Source organism: Diadema setosum, chromosome 10 (genome assembly GCF_964275005.1).
Source record: "Diadema setosum chromosome 10, eeDiaSeto1, whole genome shotgun sequence".
In the NCBI taxonomy this organism is placed as follows: domain Eukaryota; kingdom Metazoa; phylum Echinodermata; class Echinoidea; order Diadematoida; family Diadematidae; genus Diadema; species Diadema setosum.
The window spans coordinates 18,901,844-18,919,792 of record NC_092694.1 but is presented as its reverse complement, the minus strand read 5'-3'; the positions used below and the strand labels follow the sequence as shown (position 1 = coordinate 18,919,792).

Below are 17,949 nucleotides of genomic sequence, written 5' to 3'. Positions count from 1 at the left end.
TAAAAGAATGATGCTATTGCTTTGAAAATTGGCATTAATCATCTACAGGATGTGTTGATAAATCATGCTCAATTTCAACTTAATCTGATAATCTCTTCAGTGTTGTTGGTTGAGTGGTTAACATCTTGTTTTTTGTTCCTTTCATCGCACAGCTAGCCCAGTTTGGTAAATATTAAGCGCTTGAATAGATGCTGTACTTCAGAGCCTCTTTTCTCAGTTCAAACTTCCCAAAGTGTGTGCTTTCTTTCCAATATTAGGATTTGGTTAGGAGAGTCCATTTGAATTGAGTTACACAATCTAAAGCTTAAAGTGTGCTCTTTCAGAATCTGCTCTTAACTAAATATCCATATCTGGTGACTTTTTGTTGGTTTTGTGATGCAGGGTCACATATGACCTTTGACCCTATAAAAGATGGGGTCAGCAGATCCAAAATCTATAGGCTTGCAGATTATATCATGGTAGACCTTCATACCAAATATGCAAAAAATCCATCAAGAAAAGACAGCGGCGGCAGCGGCGGCGGCGGCGGTGGCGTAATGCTGCTGAATCCAAAGTATCCTCCGGCATACCGTACATGCAGGGGGGTACAATGATTTAGCACCACTCCTAGCTTGTTAAACTCTGCAATTGTAAAATGTGATGGATTTAGCGCATACTTTTTTCATTTCAGTTTCAGAAAGAAAATTTCAAGAAGGTTTGTGTGCTTGAAATTAAGACTTGTGGGATGACTAGATCACTCTCTTCTACCAAGCACATGTCATTGAGACCAAGCGACCAATAGTAGTGCTTTGAAAAATCTAACTTAACCCTCCCTCAACATTTTTCACAATAAATCTGTAATGTAAAAGTCTCTGGCCACGGCGTTTCATGACTTTTTTTTAAAAGTCTTGTGCAACTTTTGGCCAGGTACCCAGTTCCGAAGTTACGTAATATTTTGTAATTTGTGCATGTCAGATCCAAAATTGCTCAAAATCGTGATTTCATGTACAAATCCAATGCAAATTCTGTTTCTAGCCCTAATTTATAAATCTATCATTATTTTCACTTTTACTGTTTAAAATCAATTAATTTCATGTTGTTTATGATCGGAATAGAGTCGCCAATGATTTCCACTGAAATTTAAAAAACAATAAAATATGTGAGAAAAAAAAATGTAGATACCACAATTTTTTATGTACAGTACATGTATTCAATAAGAATCCTAAAAAGAGTACCTAGACCAAAAATTAGGAGTATTGGACCTTTATTTACAGATTTACAGCCAATTTATTTAATTTCATGCATATATTAGCATAATTAATTCATAAAAATAAATTTCAATTATTATTATTATTATCATTATTTATTTGGCTTTCATTCACAAATATCACAGTACATATTTCGAAATCAGAACATACACTGGAGTGTTAAGGGTGCAATAATTGCGGAATAATTACCTATTCAGTTTCGTAGATTACCTTGTACTGGTGATGCGCGTGCCAATTTCCCTTGCTATCAAGCGGTCAATGGGCATGATACTCTCCCCCCAAGCTTGCTGGGCATCAAAACGGCCCAATCTTTTTAGGGTTAAGCCAAACGCTCATTCCGCAACTTGCACCTAGTGATCTAGAGAGATCTTACCAGAGAAGGATCAATATCCTCCAATCGGTGAAAAGTTGCTTAATGGGCACCCGAATGGTTGTACCTGATCCCCACAACTCACATTCGCAGGGATGGTGTCAGTAGTGGTCACCAGGTTTTCAACATGTTCTAAAATTTTGCAACCTCTGACTTAGCATTGGTAGCACATAGCACACAAAGATCACCTCAATCGTATGAAATCGGATTGACTTGGGGGAAACTGGTGAGATTCACACTGATCTGAAGTCGCAATTAATTCACGCAGGTATAAATCGCACACTATCACAATGGGAATTTGGCTTTAAACGACAAGTTCACCTTCATAAACATAAGGATTGAGAGAATGCAGCAATATTGGTAGAACACATCAGTGAAAGTTTGAGGAAAATTGGACAATCGATGCAAAAGTTATGAATCTTTAAAATTTTTGTGCTGGAACCGCTAAGTGAGGAGACTACTAAGGCCCGTGATGCCATATGATTACAACAGTATAAAGAAAATATAAAGAAAATGCAACATATTTTCATTTTTTCTGCATAATAAAAGAGCACTTGACCTCTTTCTAAAGGCAATGGGAATAATATTACCCATAACATATGTCAGTAATGAGTCAAGGGAATGTGTACTTTTTTCAAAAGATGAAATTTTGTGAAATTCTCTTTATATTTTCCTTATATTGTTGTACGCATGTGACATCATACACTGCAGTAGTCTTCTCATCCAGCGGTGACTGCACAAAAACTTCAAAAATTCATAACTTTTGAACGGATTGTCCGATTTTCCTCAAACTTTCAATGATGTGTTCTACTAATATTACTACATTCTCTCAATCCTTATGTTAATGAAGGTGAACTTGTCCTTTAAGTTTTGATACTTTATCTAAAAAGGATAGTAATAGATATACAAATATCTACTTTGCATGACATGCTTTGAATGTAGCACAATCAGTTAGGTCAAAGAACGTACTTAGTAAGTTCTGGTTCATTGTGCCATAGATCTGTTTACGGGCTCGCCTGCTGCGTCTGATTCCATCCTCATCCTCATTGTTCTCAATCACATCCACCAGACCATCACTTGTCAGACTGCGGTACTCTCTGGATCGTGTTAATACAGCCTCTTTCCTCTCTTGGGATAAGACAGGTGTGGGAGGAGATTGATTCATAGAGGCGGAAGGTGCTTGTCCACGGCTCACTTTTGCTTCCACAGATGTTCTGCTCCTACTGCGTGTTGAGTAGTGTTCCTGTACCCTACTTTCTGGAGTTTCCTCCTCATCTTTACGATAGCTGCAAAAGAGAAAATAAACAAGGCAAGTGCCGAAATGTGTCTTGCCCACAAATGTACCACAACACATTTGTAAAAATCTAACTTTGATTGTTATATAGTGGAATCAAGGCAAAGTGTTAGTACAACAAGAGATTTGAAAATTAACATTGGCCCCTAAAAGTTCTATGACCTCTGTTTGTGACCTTTGACCTTGTGGTGACCTTCAACTCCCCAAGAGACATCTACCACCAAAGTTTGGTCACAAACGATCCTACCAAGCAAAAGTTACAAGTCATAATCCAAACGCGCCGTAAAAACTTAACACTGGCCCCTTTAAGTTTCTTGACCCCTGCCTATGACCTTTGACCTAAGGTGACCTTCCTGTTTGGTAACATGTGTGACTTTGCATGCACACTCTTTACTCCAAGTTTGATTGACATTGAAGCACTCAGAACAAAGTAATCTAAGTTTTTCTAGCGTTACGGCTGGATGACGGACGGACGGACGGATAACGGATGGACAGATGCCGCAGGCGATCCCTTAAAAGTCTCTCCTCACCTTTGGTTGGCTCAACAAAAATCCACAGGAATTTGTGTAAGACATGCACATGTAAGAGGTATGAGAGTTAAGATCACATCCTCTGTGTCTGTATACCACATCAAAACCATATCTAGCTCGTAGTCTTTATAAAAAGAAAAAAAAAAATAGAAATGTCGCTTAATTGTACGCCTCCGCCATAATGCATGGTTCTCCTAATAGGTCAATAGTACGTCTTGACAATGTGTGATGACAGTTTAACATACAGTGTAATTGGTAAAATATTAAAATGACAGGTTTGTCACCGATGTGTCAAATGTTTCACTTGAATTAGATTTAATTGGATCAATGGCTATACTGTCTACTAGTGCAGGTATTTGGGGATCTGAGGATTTTCACTTGAGTTTTGACCCTATTACAAGTTTATGCATTGAGTAATTTTCAAGTTATGGAGCAAAAAGTGTAATTTCAGTATTAAACAGTAAAATAATAGCATTTTCACTTGGCCTTTGACCCTATGGCCCTAGAATTCCCAGGAAAATCACTGTCAGGTAGAACACGCATAAATATGTACTAAGTTTCATGATGGTACCTTGAGTCACTTTCGAGATACGGAGGAAGAAGTGAAATTTAGCACTTTTACTTGACCTTTTGGCAAGAAACTTCCCAGAGAATCTCTGTTGGGTAATACATGCATATATTAGGTTTCAACAAAAATGCTGGAGACACTTGCATAAATATGAGGGGGGAAGTAGTGAAATTTTGAGGAGTTGACCTTGACCTCTGACCCATGACCCAAAAATTCCCAACATAATCATTGTCAGTCAGTACTTGCATATACTAAGTTCCATGAAGATACCTCAAACCATTTGCAAGATTTGGAGAAAAAAGTGATATTCTAAAATTTTCACTAAACCTCTGACCTTTGACCTTCAACCTCATGACCCAAAAGTCTCTCTAGAGAATCTTCATTCAGTAGTACATGTATAAACTAAGTTTCAAGAAAATACCCTCAGGCATTGCATAGATATGAGGGAAATCATGAAATTTTGAGCATTTGACCTTGATCTTTTGACCTGTGACCTCGAGCATGTGCACCCAAAAGTTGATAGGCACAACTTCGCCCACTCATACACATATACATGCCAAGTTTCATTAGGATATCTGATACCTCAAACAGTTTTCTAGTTACGCTGTCCACAAAATTTACCACAGACGGAAGGATGGACGGACGGACGGACAGATGGACAACCCGAAAACATAATGCCTCCGGTGACACTTCGTGGCAGAGGCATAAAAACTGAAGTACAGCTGTATTTGGAATTTCAGTACCTCACTGTGTTACAGCTACTGCTCATGCTTTAAAGAAGAAATCCTCTCCAAAAATAAACTTCAAAAGAAAGAGAAAAATATTCCCTACAGAACAATACAAAAATTACAAAAATCAGATGAGAAATAAGGAAGATATGACACTTTAAAATTTCAAGTTTTTTTTTTTCTTAAAACATTTCATGACCAGTCCTTATGAATATTCAAATGAGCAAGTTGACAATGTTATACGCTCACAATTTTTCATATAATATCTTATATACATGAAATTCGGAAAAATTTGTTATCTTTAGCTAATAAAAGTAAAAGCATGCTCCCACAACAAGAAATATCAGAATTAACATTTGTTCTTTTAAATTATTTTGGGTGGTTTTAGGCAAGTTTCATATCTATACAGCTGAAATATTAGATTTTTGTCATTTTAGCACTCAAAATTAATAAATTGTGAGAGCATGACATCATGTCATGTTTTCCTTATTTCTTATCCGATTTTGTCATTTTTGTATCCTTCTGTACAGAATATTTTCTCTCTTTTTTTTTTTTTTGAAGTTATTTTATCTTTGGGGCGGATTTCCTCTTTAATCTCCTCTTGCTCACATTTCAGTAACGCCCCCTTCTGTTTGGTTTACCTCACAGTCAGTTGTCACAACTTATAATTTTAGTGCAAAACTGTGCAGCCAGAATTACTACTTTAAGATCTACATGTAAATATTTGTACGTCCATATTACTCCCGCACTCCAGTCACTCCACTGGTTACCTGTTAAGTACTGCATTCATTTTAAACACTTACTTCTAGTTTTTCATTGCTGAAGTAAATCTGCTCCACAATATACTTCCCTATTTCAACCATGCTTCCAGTAAGGTCACTTCACCCTTTAACCCGGGCCTCCTCATTACTCCTAAAACCATGTGGGGCGACGGGTCTTTTTTCACGCTGGATCCTCTCCCTGGATCAATGTTCCCTTAATAGTCACACTATTTCCTCAGTTAATCAGCACTGAAAAACATACCTTCAATTGTATTTCCTTCAGTAGATTAGTAAATAAATCCTTTCTTAGCTTCTTGTATTTCTGGTCATGTTTTCTTTGTGCTATGTGAGAAATTTTTTGTTCTCTTTGAGCAGAACGGTGAGGGGCAAATGTAAACATTATTATTAGTGTTTATTATCATTATCATTATTATCATTATTATTATTATTACTACTACTATTATTGTGATTGTTAGTATCATTGTCATTATTATTAATGAATTTAGTGCTAAATACAGTTAAATACTTCAGCAAAATGTCACATACATTGTAAATCCAGTTCTTTTACACAACAGCATTCATTTTTGTAAGTGAAAAAAAAAATCATACACACACAAACCTCTTTGAGGAAAGCACAATAAACTAAATTAGTAAGAACAGTGTTGAAAAAAAAAAGAAGTGGTAAATGCACCTCCTGCGCGGTGTAGCTCTAGTGGGGGTATCTGAGCTCATCCCTGAAGCTCTGACTGACACCATTTTCTGCCGCTTACTCCTTGGAGTGTTCTCATCTCCACTGGACAGGAAATTCTCCTGTAAGAATATAAGCACAGGAATCCCAGGAGTTAATGCAGGGAGAATTCATGTACACACATACTATGCTGTACATTTCACACATTTTTTTTTTTCACAACTTTTTCGAGAGGACTAATATTCAGAAAATTTATACCTTTCCATGGACTTTAATTTGCTTTTTGGATGTTGTCATATGTATCAGTATCTTCCAATACCTACATGCTACAGTATATGACCACTGTTTATGCTTTCATCCTTCTTTTTCTTCTGGTTAAGTCTTCCTTCTTCAATAAGCTGGAGATTATTGCAGACTGTGTTATTTACATTATAATACAGTTTATTTACAGATATTTACAAGCACACAGCAAATATGAAGAACAAAGACTAGCCACTGTGATCAATTGTTAGTTGGTTTCGAAATGCTCCCACAGATCATGCTGCAACAATTTCTAAGGACAGGGAATTCCATCTTCTTACTGTTCTCGGAAAGAATGAATGGCGATGTGATTCAGTTCTTGAGTATGGTATCTGATGTACACATGTATGTAGTTGGGTGGCTCACGTCAACCTGTTTGATATTATAGTCCTGTGACGAAAGATGAGCAAGATCCACCATCCTGGTGAATTATGGGGAGGTGATACTTGAAATCCCGACCATTTGATATCTTGAAAGCAAGATTTTATTCAGAGGGGCGGAGGTTCAGGTGTGAGTTTCTTCAATTTGTCTCCTTCGATGCGGAATAGTTGTGCACTAAGGGGCCCCGCAACTCGTCACCCGCGCGTGCAGCTCCCATAGACAAAGCACGTAAACTAGAAGTAGGCCTAGAGTCTAACCAGTCGTCTATTTCTCACAAGGTTTTATTGCGTGAACTGTTCGAAATGTTCAAGACAAACATTTTACCATAAAATACGAAATTTGAGCGTCATTTGCCAATTTTTTCTTTGTCATCCGCTCGGTGAGAATGTGTACAGTGAATAAAGTGATTTGTGGGATAAATTGTGATTCTGGTGCAAGGACTAGATCTAGGACAGACTAGGTGCAAAAGATCAGATGTTATTTCATTGCGAAAATCGTGTCTGGTCGGTAATACAATGCGATTTTGCACCGCACAAAAAGACAACTTTTTTACAGGGGTGTGTTTGAAGCATATTTTCTAAAAACTGGAATGAACAATTGGCATAAGTTGGCTGAATTCGTAATTTCCAGGAGTCTGTGAATAAGTGATGTTATTTTTAGCCGAAATGTCATCCTCTGACTCTGAGTACAGAATTCAAAGCCACGAAAAAAATGCGTCCGTTAATTGGATCTAACGTTACCATCCTAACGTTACTAACGTTCGTTAGTGTGGTAAATGGAAATATGCGATCTGTTATTGTTGCGTCAATGCGTTGATGCGCGTTGTGTCCATGCCAATGGCGCAGTGTGCGTGTGGTTACGGTTGGCATGGGCACAACGCAACTTTTATTTTCATGAGAAGATGACGCAGATTTAATTGATTCTTGACTTTGACTCTGACTTGTGAGACAAATGGACGTGGACATAGTCTCTGCGAGCTCTTTGGTGTCGAATAATCAAAAGTTCAACTATATTTGTTATTCTGTGTAGAGTCTAGTCTTACTGGCGCATTGAATGTACGCATGAGTATAATACGGAGTAACGGAGTTTATACAATGTATCGGCAGACTGAGACTGTTTGATTTGTTCAGTAAAATCTATGCAACGTCAACTGGAGACTGTCAGTGTCATCATTAACCCGGCTTACAACAAATGGTGTCAGGAGTGGGATGATGACAGCCTGACGGAGTGATCCACTTCATCCAGTTGAAGAACCCTGTTCGACGAATAACAGCCTCGAGTATGACGGAATAATGGTCCACGTTTCGCTCCGAGGAGACCTGCTGTTTTGACTACACTTTGGTAGCGGGCAGGAGTATGGAGGAGTGCTGGGTAATCTTGATCTTGATCTTGATGGTGTAGATCGATCTACGTTGATCAGCCCTGGTAGAGCAGCACTACTCTGTGAGGCAGCTTCATGATGATCAGGCTCGTCGATGGTGGGCTGGAGACTGGAGCTGATGATGGTCCGTCGGGAGTTTTGCTGTGGACGTCGGAGTGCGCTGGCGTGCGTTGGGGGCGGCTGAACATCAATCGGGATGCGAAATCAACGGTTACAGAGCTGCGATATGGCATCTCACGCACTGAGCAAGTATTTTGTAACTGAAATAATGGATGATGCTGAACTTTCGTTTAACCGATTGGACTTCATGCAGATTTTGGACCTATGATGCCATTATTTGGGCATTACGTTTCATGTTTGAAATTGGTCAGTTTAACTGCGTAATTAGTCATGTGTGAACAGTTTGTTCATAAGGATGCGCAAATTGATAATTTCTCTTCATTTGGACAGGCAATGAAAGGATTGTGTGTAAATCTCGCTCTAGGCCATGCACTAATTGAAAAGTTTAGTGGGTATTGTGAAGATGGCACAGAAACACCTTTTTCTAATTGGATGGAAATGTTCAATCTCACTGTTGAGCCTTTCAGTTTAAGTGATGAGGAAAAGGCTAGAGTTTTAGTGAACAACCTCATAGGGCCAGCAAGAGAAGAGATTCGCTATTGTCTGTCGGACGAGAAGCGGAGGAGTTTTACAGAGATTGTAAAAGCTCTCCGCCTGTGTTTTAGTCGAGAGAATTCTCACTATTTGCGGTGTTTGTTCTATAAACGTGTTCAACGTGATGATGAAGACTTGGCAGGCTTCAGTAGGGCTCTCATGCGTCTTTATGCAAAATTGGTAGATGCTGCAGACGATGAGAAGGAAGCTGCGGCTCTGAGGCAGCTTAGAGACGAAGCTCTGTCCAGCCAGTTTGTCAGTGGAACACGGGATGAGAGGGAACAGATTTTGTTGAGGCGTTTGCACATGAAAAATCGGGGATGCCGATTTGAAGTGCTTAGGAGAGAAGCACTATTAGTTCTCCGTGATGACTGTATGCTAGAGGGAGATGGGTTGAAAACTGGGAGTGCTGATGCTGGAACGCAAGTAGTGTTCACTGACCCGGTTGCTCAGCAGCTAGATCTTTCCTCAGATACAGCTGGACAGGAGAAGGAGGATGCCATATCTACTCTTTTGGATGGGGGATCGCAGATTCTGGGTTGCGTTGATGTAGATGAGGGTGGTGCAGAAATTGATGCTGGGGGACATGGACATGAGTCATGTGATGAACAGGTTGATGCAAAGGATTTAGATGCTGGGTCGCTTCTAATTGCAAAACCTGTGGGAGAGGGTACCAAGAGGGGTCCCGAATTATCACATGAAGGTCAGGATGTCCAAAAGCATGCAAAAGTGCAGCCACCAAGCACTCACGTAGCGCCAAAGGAGTGGTCAATTTCAAAAGAGGGGAATATTACTCATGGTAACATTGTTGTCAATGATGTAATAACAAGGGAGGCATGCATACCTATCTGTAACGTGTGGAAGAATGGATGTCATGTTCAGGGAACGGTATGGGGGCCCTGGGAGTCCAATTGGAGACCGAATTTTCATGAAAGCTTGGTCGCTGCAGGTTAGAAATTCGTTGTCCGTCCATGGAATTCGTTGTGACGTGATTCGCTTACAGTGTATATAATTATATACGTTCATGACTGCAGCTGAAACTTGTGTACCATCTCAAGTAGCAATGGAATTAGGAACTATATGCCAATTTAGAGATGCAATGCGAGAAATGGTTATCAATATAATATGGTTGTTTTAATTGATATGTGATTGATAAGAAGTTTTTAATGAGATATTGGAATAGTGATATGAAAGCATTTGAAATCACTATTACGCGGAAAAACGAAGGAACTATGGCTATTGTTTTAATTGTTTTGTTGGCAGCTGAACAACATGGCATTCTGACAATATTAGTAGTTGTTCAGTGAGTCAGAAACTTTTGATAATGAGAATAGATGGTCGAAAATTCATGCTTTGAATGATCCCTTAATTTGTGTGAAGTTTTGTCAATGAGCAAATTGTTGACTGTGACGATATGACACATAAAGCGGGGAAGTTACCTTTATTATTATATGCTTGCTAAAGCGGGGAAGCTCATTTCTGTTAGTAGTGAATTCTAATATTCCGTGACTTCACTTTGTTTTAAGTGTTGCATTTCCTGATATAATTGTGTAATATTGAGTAATTGAGAAATATTACTCTTAGAAGATAGATTATTATCATACGGGTCGTATGATATAATCGCGGGGAAGTTGTCGTGTTGTATGTACCATTTGCATATGTATTAAGAGACCTGTCTATGTTGTGCCTCGATATAAATCTTAATTGATACAGACATTAATGTATGGTTTTATATACGACGCAGAACATTGTTCTGTTACGGCACGTTTGACGTTATTCTGGGCTTATACCAAGACCATTTTCCCGGAGAATCTGAACATTGCTTACTGACAATGTGGAACAACTGAGCTATACATTGAAGCGGAACTGAAGATAACGTATTGATGTGTTATTCTCTTGGCCCGAACCTTTATGCCATGTATCTGAGTTTGTATGATTTACTGTTAATTTGGAAGGTTCAAGAGTTTCAGCTTTTGGCAGATTTCAAAAATAATGTTCGATTTTGTAGTATTTCCGCGTTTGTATATTTGACTGGAAAGGCGGGGAACACACGCTTTCCTGAAATATATTTTTGTAATTATCTACTGTTAATCCGCTCTATATGGGATTGCTGTAAAGTGTATAATGATTTGACATGAAGAGCGGGGAATTTTTTGTTATGTATTATTATGTACAATGTTATGAAAATGATATGATGTAATTGGGATTATATAACCCATGGTTGTGTTATATAATCGCGGGGAAGTTTGTGGTAAATGGAAATATGCGATCTGTTATTGTTGCGTCAATGCGTTGATGCGCGTTGTGTCCATGCCAATGGCGCAGTGTGCGTGTGGTTACGGTTGGCATGGGCACAACGCAACTTTTATTTTCATGAGAAGATGACGCAGATTTAATTGATTCTTGACTTTGACTCTGACTTGTGAGACAAATGGACGTGGACATAGTCTCTGCGAGCTCTTTGGTGTCGAATAATCAAAAGTTCAACTATATTTGTTATTCTGTGTAGAGTCTAGTCTTACTGGCGCATTGAATGTACGCATGAGTATAATACGGAGTAACGGAGTTTATACAATGTATCGGCAGACTGAGACTGTTTGATTTGTTCAGTAAAATCTATGCAACGTCAACTGGAGACTGTCAGTGTCATCATTAACCCGGCTTACAACATTAGTAGTGAGCTCCTAACGTCAACTTCAAGTTTAATGATAGAACTCTAGTGTTACTGTTAACCTGAAGATTGGTGGGGTGTAAAGTTAGGGTCTTCTGAATCTTGTAGCTAGGCCAGTAGGCCTAGGGCTTATCCTAACGTTAGAAATTAAGAATCTTGACTGGATCTAGTTCTAGATAACGTAACTAAGTTCGCACTGGTTAGCATTTCCAGTTGCAGTTCTACTCCAGACTGTTCTCTCTCTTTCGTCTCGACAGAAAGTTTGTGTAGGCTACAGACTATACTAAATTTACAGTAGGGCCTAAAACGTTAGGCCTATCTTGCCTAGTTAGTTGTTAGATCTAGATCTAGACGTGTCTACAAGTCTAGTTTTACTGCTTACTAACCCGGACGGCACACGCCTTACGGAACTTACGAACGGTTAGGCTAGCTCGAGGCTTACAGTAAATTTACGAGTTTTGCGAAGACTATCCTATTCCTAGCGCGCCCAACATACAGCAGAATGAATGGACAGTATCTGCCCGGAACCTAGCCGGCTTTATCATGTGGGCTACGTTGTCGTCGATTTTCAGTGTCCACATACTTCGGCAGACACTCTCTTGTCCCTTCTCTCCGACAATACTATTTCGGTCATAATCAATGTACGTTGCGACGCATGTAAAATACACGCAAAATGGTAATCAGCCTTGTATGTGTACTTGGTGGTACACATGCTTAATTATTCATTTCACATTACCTCAGCATCACTTCTAGATTGTCGTTTAGAGCTCCTGGTTCGAAGAGAGAGAAATCCACTACCAGGACTTGCGTCCATGTCCACCTCATGACGGGTTTTTACCATTTTCTGTTCCTTTTCAGGACGAGGCAACTCGACTCCGAGTCTCGATATTACGCTCATTTGACTGCTGGGCGCACTTTACGAGCAACGTAACCTTTCGCGCGCTAGCTGCTGGCTTGCATAGAGCTCGCGATCGCGCGCGTGCAGCGCGATCCGAGCGCACGTATCGGCCGGTTTACTTTGAGTTCACACGGTCAAAAGTTAACCTTGCGCTAAGGCAGAAAAGAAAAAGTACACCAATGTGTTCTTTCATACTGTTTACATGCTTTTCCCTGCATCATCAATTTAACATTGTTTGGCCTATCTCATCATTCTCGTGTTTCGATATCAGACTGAATGAGATTTATTAGAATTGCCTGTTAATGTACAAACTGGAATAGTCAGGTGGAAAGGCGGCTTGATACTTGAGCCGAGGCTGGGTGATAGACTGTCCAGCACCACCGCCGGCCAGCACGGCACCTTGCATACTTTGGCGCGAAAGACAAATTTGAGTTGGCGCCTTCGTTTCATCCGATAATCATATCCAGCTACTAAGTAAGAGTTCAGGCCGAAGATATACACAAGTATAGGTTTAGCAGTGAATGTATTGCTCAGGTGTAATCAAGGCGTCTGTTTTGAATTAATGAGTTTGCCGGAAATAGATTCATCATACATAGTCGCGAACATTTTGTTTGTTTTGGTAGATCAGCTGGGCAGAAAATAGTACAGGTCCTGACGCCTTGCAAAATTGCGGTACTAATTGCGGTAATATGCGGTACGTGTACAATGTGCACACAGTCAAGTCGTGTATGGGGACGAGAGAGAGCTGCACCTGACGCCACGAGGGTACAAACGTTTTTTTTTTTTTTTTTTTTTTTTAATGTTGCACTTGGTCACTGCGCGTGTACATACTTGCTAAGTGTTCTGTTCCAAACAATTCTGATTTTAACAGTTTGTGAAATACCGTGTACTATATACTACATTACTAGAGTGATCACAACATGCATCGGATCTAATCCCAAGACTTTTTTTTTATATCATTCACTTCAATCAAATAATACAAAATACATCAATGTTCTTTTGTAGGGGCCTAGTGAATCTACTACTATACAAACATAATCTTTTAAAGATCTATTAACTGAAATAATTATACATTTTCATGTTTCAATATAACAAATAAAATGGCAATAGTACAGCAATGACCGAAGAAAAAACGAATCTCACTACCCTACCTAACCATGTACTTAGTAATACAGGCCTACTAGGCCTACTTTATTCACCCATTATATTTTGGATAAAAAATTTATCCTCTTTTATTGGTTGAAAGAGCTTCACGTGATTATAGGTATTTTCAGCTATATCAGAAAGTTGACACTCCATATAATTAAATCAAAGTAGGCCTACTATATGCAAAACGACGTCACTTCTATGATGACATTTTTCAAATATTATACTACTGTACTAGTATTTGCAAAATGATGTCACAAAGTAATTCTGAAATTGTGCGCAGCTTTGCACCGTCACTCTGTGAGATGTGTCAATTTCTAACAAAACAATTGTGACGTCATAAAAACAATTCTGACATTGCGCATTGCCGCGCTTGTCAGAGAATTTCGAGTTTCTTGTTAAAACTGTAGGCGAGTCGGTGCCTCAATGCGCCCCTCAGTGAATAGTTCTTTTGGAGTCACCTCTGCCCATAGTTTTAACAAGAAACTCTCAAGGCCAAGTACACGTATATATATATATATATATATATATATATATATATATATATATATATATATATTATATACATGCCCTATGTATATCAAGAGTAAAAACAGTCGTATAAAAACACCGCAGGAGCTTAAAAAATTGGACTGACGTTTCGGTCAAAGACCTTTATCAAAGTATATATCCGAACATAAAGATATAGATGCAAGAAACTAAGGAGACGCATAAGTTGCCAAGATACAAATAATAACAACAAAAAGCTAGCTGAACGCATAGCGCTATAGGGAGTGGCGTCACTCCCTAACGCTAGCTCAAAAAGTTCGCACCCCGGACTCTGGCAGCACTGATTTTATACATATCTGTTCTACCATGTCTACAGTGTTTACTATTATCATCAGGGAGGTCTGTAGAGCCCATTAATGTCAAAATCGACAACTAATGTCAAAACAACCACAAATGTCATAACACGGCGACGACAAATGTCATAACAACCACTAATGTCATAACACGTCAACGACAAAATACAACCACTAATGTCATAACACGTCGACGACAAATGTCATAATGACCACTAATGTCATAACACGTCGACGACAAATGTCAAAATCGGATTAACCACTAATGTCATAACACGTCGACGACAAATGTCAAAATTTCCATTTTTACTGCAAATGTCATAACACGTCGACGACAATGTCAAAATCGGATTAACCACTAAATGTCATAACACGTCGACGACAAATGTCAAAATTTCCAAATTTACTGCAAACGTCATAACGTGTCACATGGGCGAATCCAGGGATTTCGTAAAGGGGAGTCGCCTTTACAAAATCAAAGGCTGGCGAAACCCTCCCCCCTCCCACATTTTCTTTTTTTTTTTTTCTGTTGCGTTAACAAAATATAGAGAGTGGGCACCAGAGGGGGATGCGCCCCCTCTCGATTCGCGATTGCGTCAACCGCAAATGTCAAAATTGGATTAACCACAAATGTCATAAGACGTCGACCACAAATGTCAACATTTCCAAACGTACGTGATGTCATAACGCGTCACAGGGGCGGATCTAGGAGTTTCGTAAAGGGGAGGCGCCTTTACAAAATTAGAACTGCCGCACATCCACCCCCCATTTTTTCTTTTTTTTCTATTGTTTTAAGTAAAGAAAAAAAAAAGAGGGGGGCACCAGAGGGGATGCGCCCCCTTCTCGATCCGCTATTGCGTCAACCACAAAATGTCAAAACTCATTGCTTGCCTTACAGGGGCGAATCCAGGAATTCCGTAAAGGGGAGGCGCCTTTACAAAATCAAAGGCTGTTATGGCGAGACCCCCCCCCCCATTTTCTTATTTTTATTTCTGTTGCGTTAACAAAATAAGTATAGAGAGGGGGCACCAGAGGGGATGCGCCCCCTTCTCGATCCGCGATTGGGTCAACCACAAATGACAAAACTCATTGCTTGCATTATAGGGGCGGATGCCAAAATGCCAAAATTTCCAAACGTATACTGCAAATGTCATAACGCGTCTCAGGGGCTGATCTAGGAGTTTCGTAAAGGGGGGGGGGGCGCCTTTACAAAATTATAACTGCCGCACCCCACCCCCATTTTTTTCTATTGTTTTAAGTATAAAAAAAAAGAGAGGGGGCACCAGAGGGGGGTGCGCCCCTTCTCGATCCGCGATTGCGTCAACCACAAATGTCAAAACTCATTGCTTGCATTATAAGGGCGGATACAGGAATTCCGTAAAGGGGAGGCACCTTTACAAAATTAAAGCTGCCGCAACCCTACCCCATTTTTTGTTTTTTTTTTACTTCTGCTGTTTTAACACACACACACACACACACACACACACACAAATAGATAGGGGGCAATAGAGGGGGGTGCGCCCCCCCCCCGATCTGAGATTGCGTCAACCACAAGTTAATGTCAAAACCCATCGTTTGCATTACAGGGGCGCATCCAGGAATTCAGTAAAGGGGAGGCGCCTTTACAAAATAATCGCCAGCCTTTGATTTTGTAAAGGCGACTCCCCTCTTTGTGGAATTCCTGGATCCGCCCCTGTGACGCGTTATGACATTTGCAGTAAATTTTGAAATTTTGACATTTGTCGTCGACGTGTTATGACATTAGTGGTTAATCCGATTTTGACGTTTGTCGTCGACGTGTTACGACATTAGTGGTTGTTGTGACATTTTTCGTCGACGTGTTATGACATTAGTGGTTGTTATGACATTTGTCGTCGACGTGATATGACTATGATACTAGTGGTTTTTATGACATTTGCCGTCGACGTGTTATGACATTAGTGGTCGATTTTGACGTTAGTGGGCTTTACAAAATCTCACCTTCCTGCTATTGTACCATGGGCGTAAATCCCGGGGGGGGGGGATGGGGGGGGGGGATATATCCCCCCTGAAATGGAGGAGGGGGGGATGGCCTGTACAATCATCCCCCCCCTGAATTTTGAGGGGAAAAAATGGAGGAAGCAGAAATGTGATTGTATCAATTTTGGCATATTGCATGCATGGGCGTAAATCCCGGGGGGATGGGGGGTTATATCCCCCCCCCCTGAAATGGAGGAGGGGGGATGGCCTGTACAATCATCCCCCCTGAATTTTGAAGAAAAAAAAAATGGAGGAAGCAGAAATGTGATTGTATCAATTTTGGCATATTGCATGACGTTTGTACGCCGGCCTTCAGACAGGTAACAGAGCTGAACAGTATTCTATCTTGTAGGAAATCGAATGCATAATTTTCTCAAGCGCTCGCTCGCTTCGCTCGCTCGGGGACATGGACATACACTGTAAGGTATGGCTCAGACGTTGACAACGTCAAATAGTGTAGGCCTACATGTACATGTAAACATGCTAAGACGAGAGTAACTTGGGACCATCTGCAAAATATGTACGAAAACAAACAAACAAACAATAACAAAACTATATTGCCATAATAATTATTGAACCCCCTCCATTTCCTGAATCATTCATGAGGAACGACAGTGACTGATAATTCAGTCAAGATACATCTATGGGTATACCCAGGGAAGATCAGGGGCGTCGAAAATATCTGGGGGGGGGGGGGGGGGCAAAGGGCATTTGCCCCGCCCCTACGAAAGTGTTTAGGCAGGCAAATCATTTATCCCCCAAGCAATTTCCGAGATGAGGACACATTTCGAACTTTCTTAATGGAATTATTGTCCAAATACCGCCAGAACTATGCACCAAATCGTTGAATTGCAATCATAAACATGCAAAAGCTCCGCTATACTGGATCCCTTTCGATAAGTACACTGTTGAGATTGACGTATATTTCCCTAATTTGTCAAAGAGTGTGCAGCATATCTTTCACTTAACAAAAGGTCCCTCATATGCAGAGGCGTCGATGGGGGGGGGGGGATGGTTCCCCCATAAAAGTGGGACAAACCAAATCGCAAAAATATAGCTAAAAACGGCAGTTTTTGGGGTGTAAACTGTCAAAATTTTAAAACTCGCTCGCTCCGCTCGCTCGCTAAGCGCTAAGCCATTCCCCTGATGTTGCTACCAGTGATTGACAGCAGTTGCGCCCGGTGCGCCCCCCCCTAATCTCCAAAGCAAAAAAATATAGCTACAAATGGCAGTTTGGGGGACTGTAAGATGTCAAAATTTTTCAAGCTCGCTCTCTTCGCACACTCGCATTTAATCATTATGCCATTCTCATGATGTTGCTGCCATAAATTGCCAGCAGTTTTCGCCCGGTGCTCCCCCTTAATTTCCAAAGCTAAAAATAAAGCTACAAACGGCAGTTTTGAATAAGTCGAAATTTTGAAGCTCGCTCGCTCCGCTCGCTCGGATTTAATCATGATGCCATTCTCCTGAT

At 40.2% G+C, this 17,949-nt stretch overlaps 1 protein-coding gene across 1 annotated transcript in view; it reads right to left on the bottom strand.

Annotated features, from left to right (window-relative positions):
* LOC140233651 (ATPase family AAA domain-containing protein 2-like) overlaps positions 1 to 12,436 on the bottom strand; it is a 50,360-nt gene extending 37,924 nt beyond the window's left edge. The window contains exons 1-3 of the mRNA XM_072313753.1: positions 12,310 to 12,436; positions 6,190 to 6,308; positions 2,587 to 2,903 (exon numbers count right to left, since the gene is read on the bottom strand). Of these exons, the coding sequence (XP_072169854.1) occupies positions 2,587 to 2,903; positions 6,190 to 6,308; positions 12,310 to 12,414 (541 nt within the window). The 5' untranslated portion in view covers positions 12,415 to 12,436. The remainder of the gene's footprint in view (positions 1 to 2,586; positions 2,904 to 6,189; positions 6,309 to 12,309) is intronic.
* Positions 12,437 to 17,949: the final 5,513 nt, after the last annotated feature.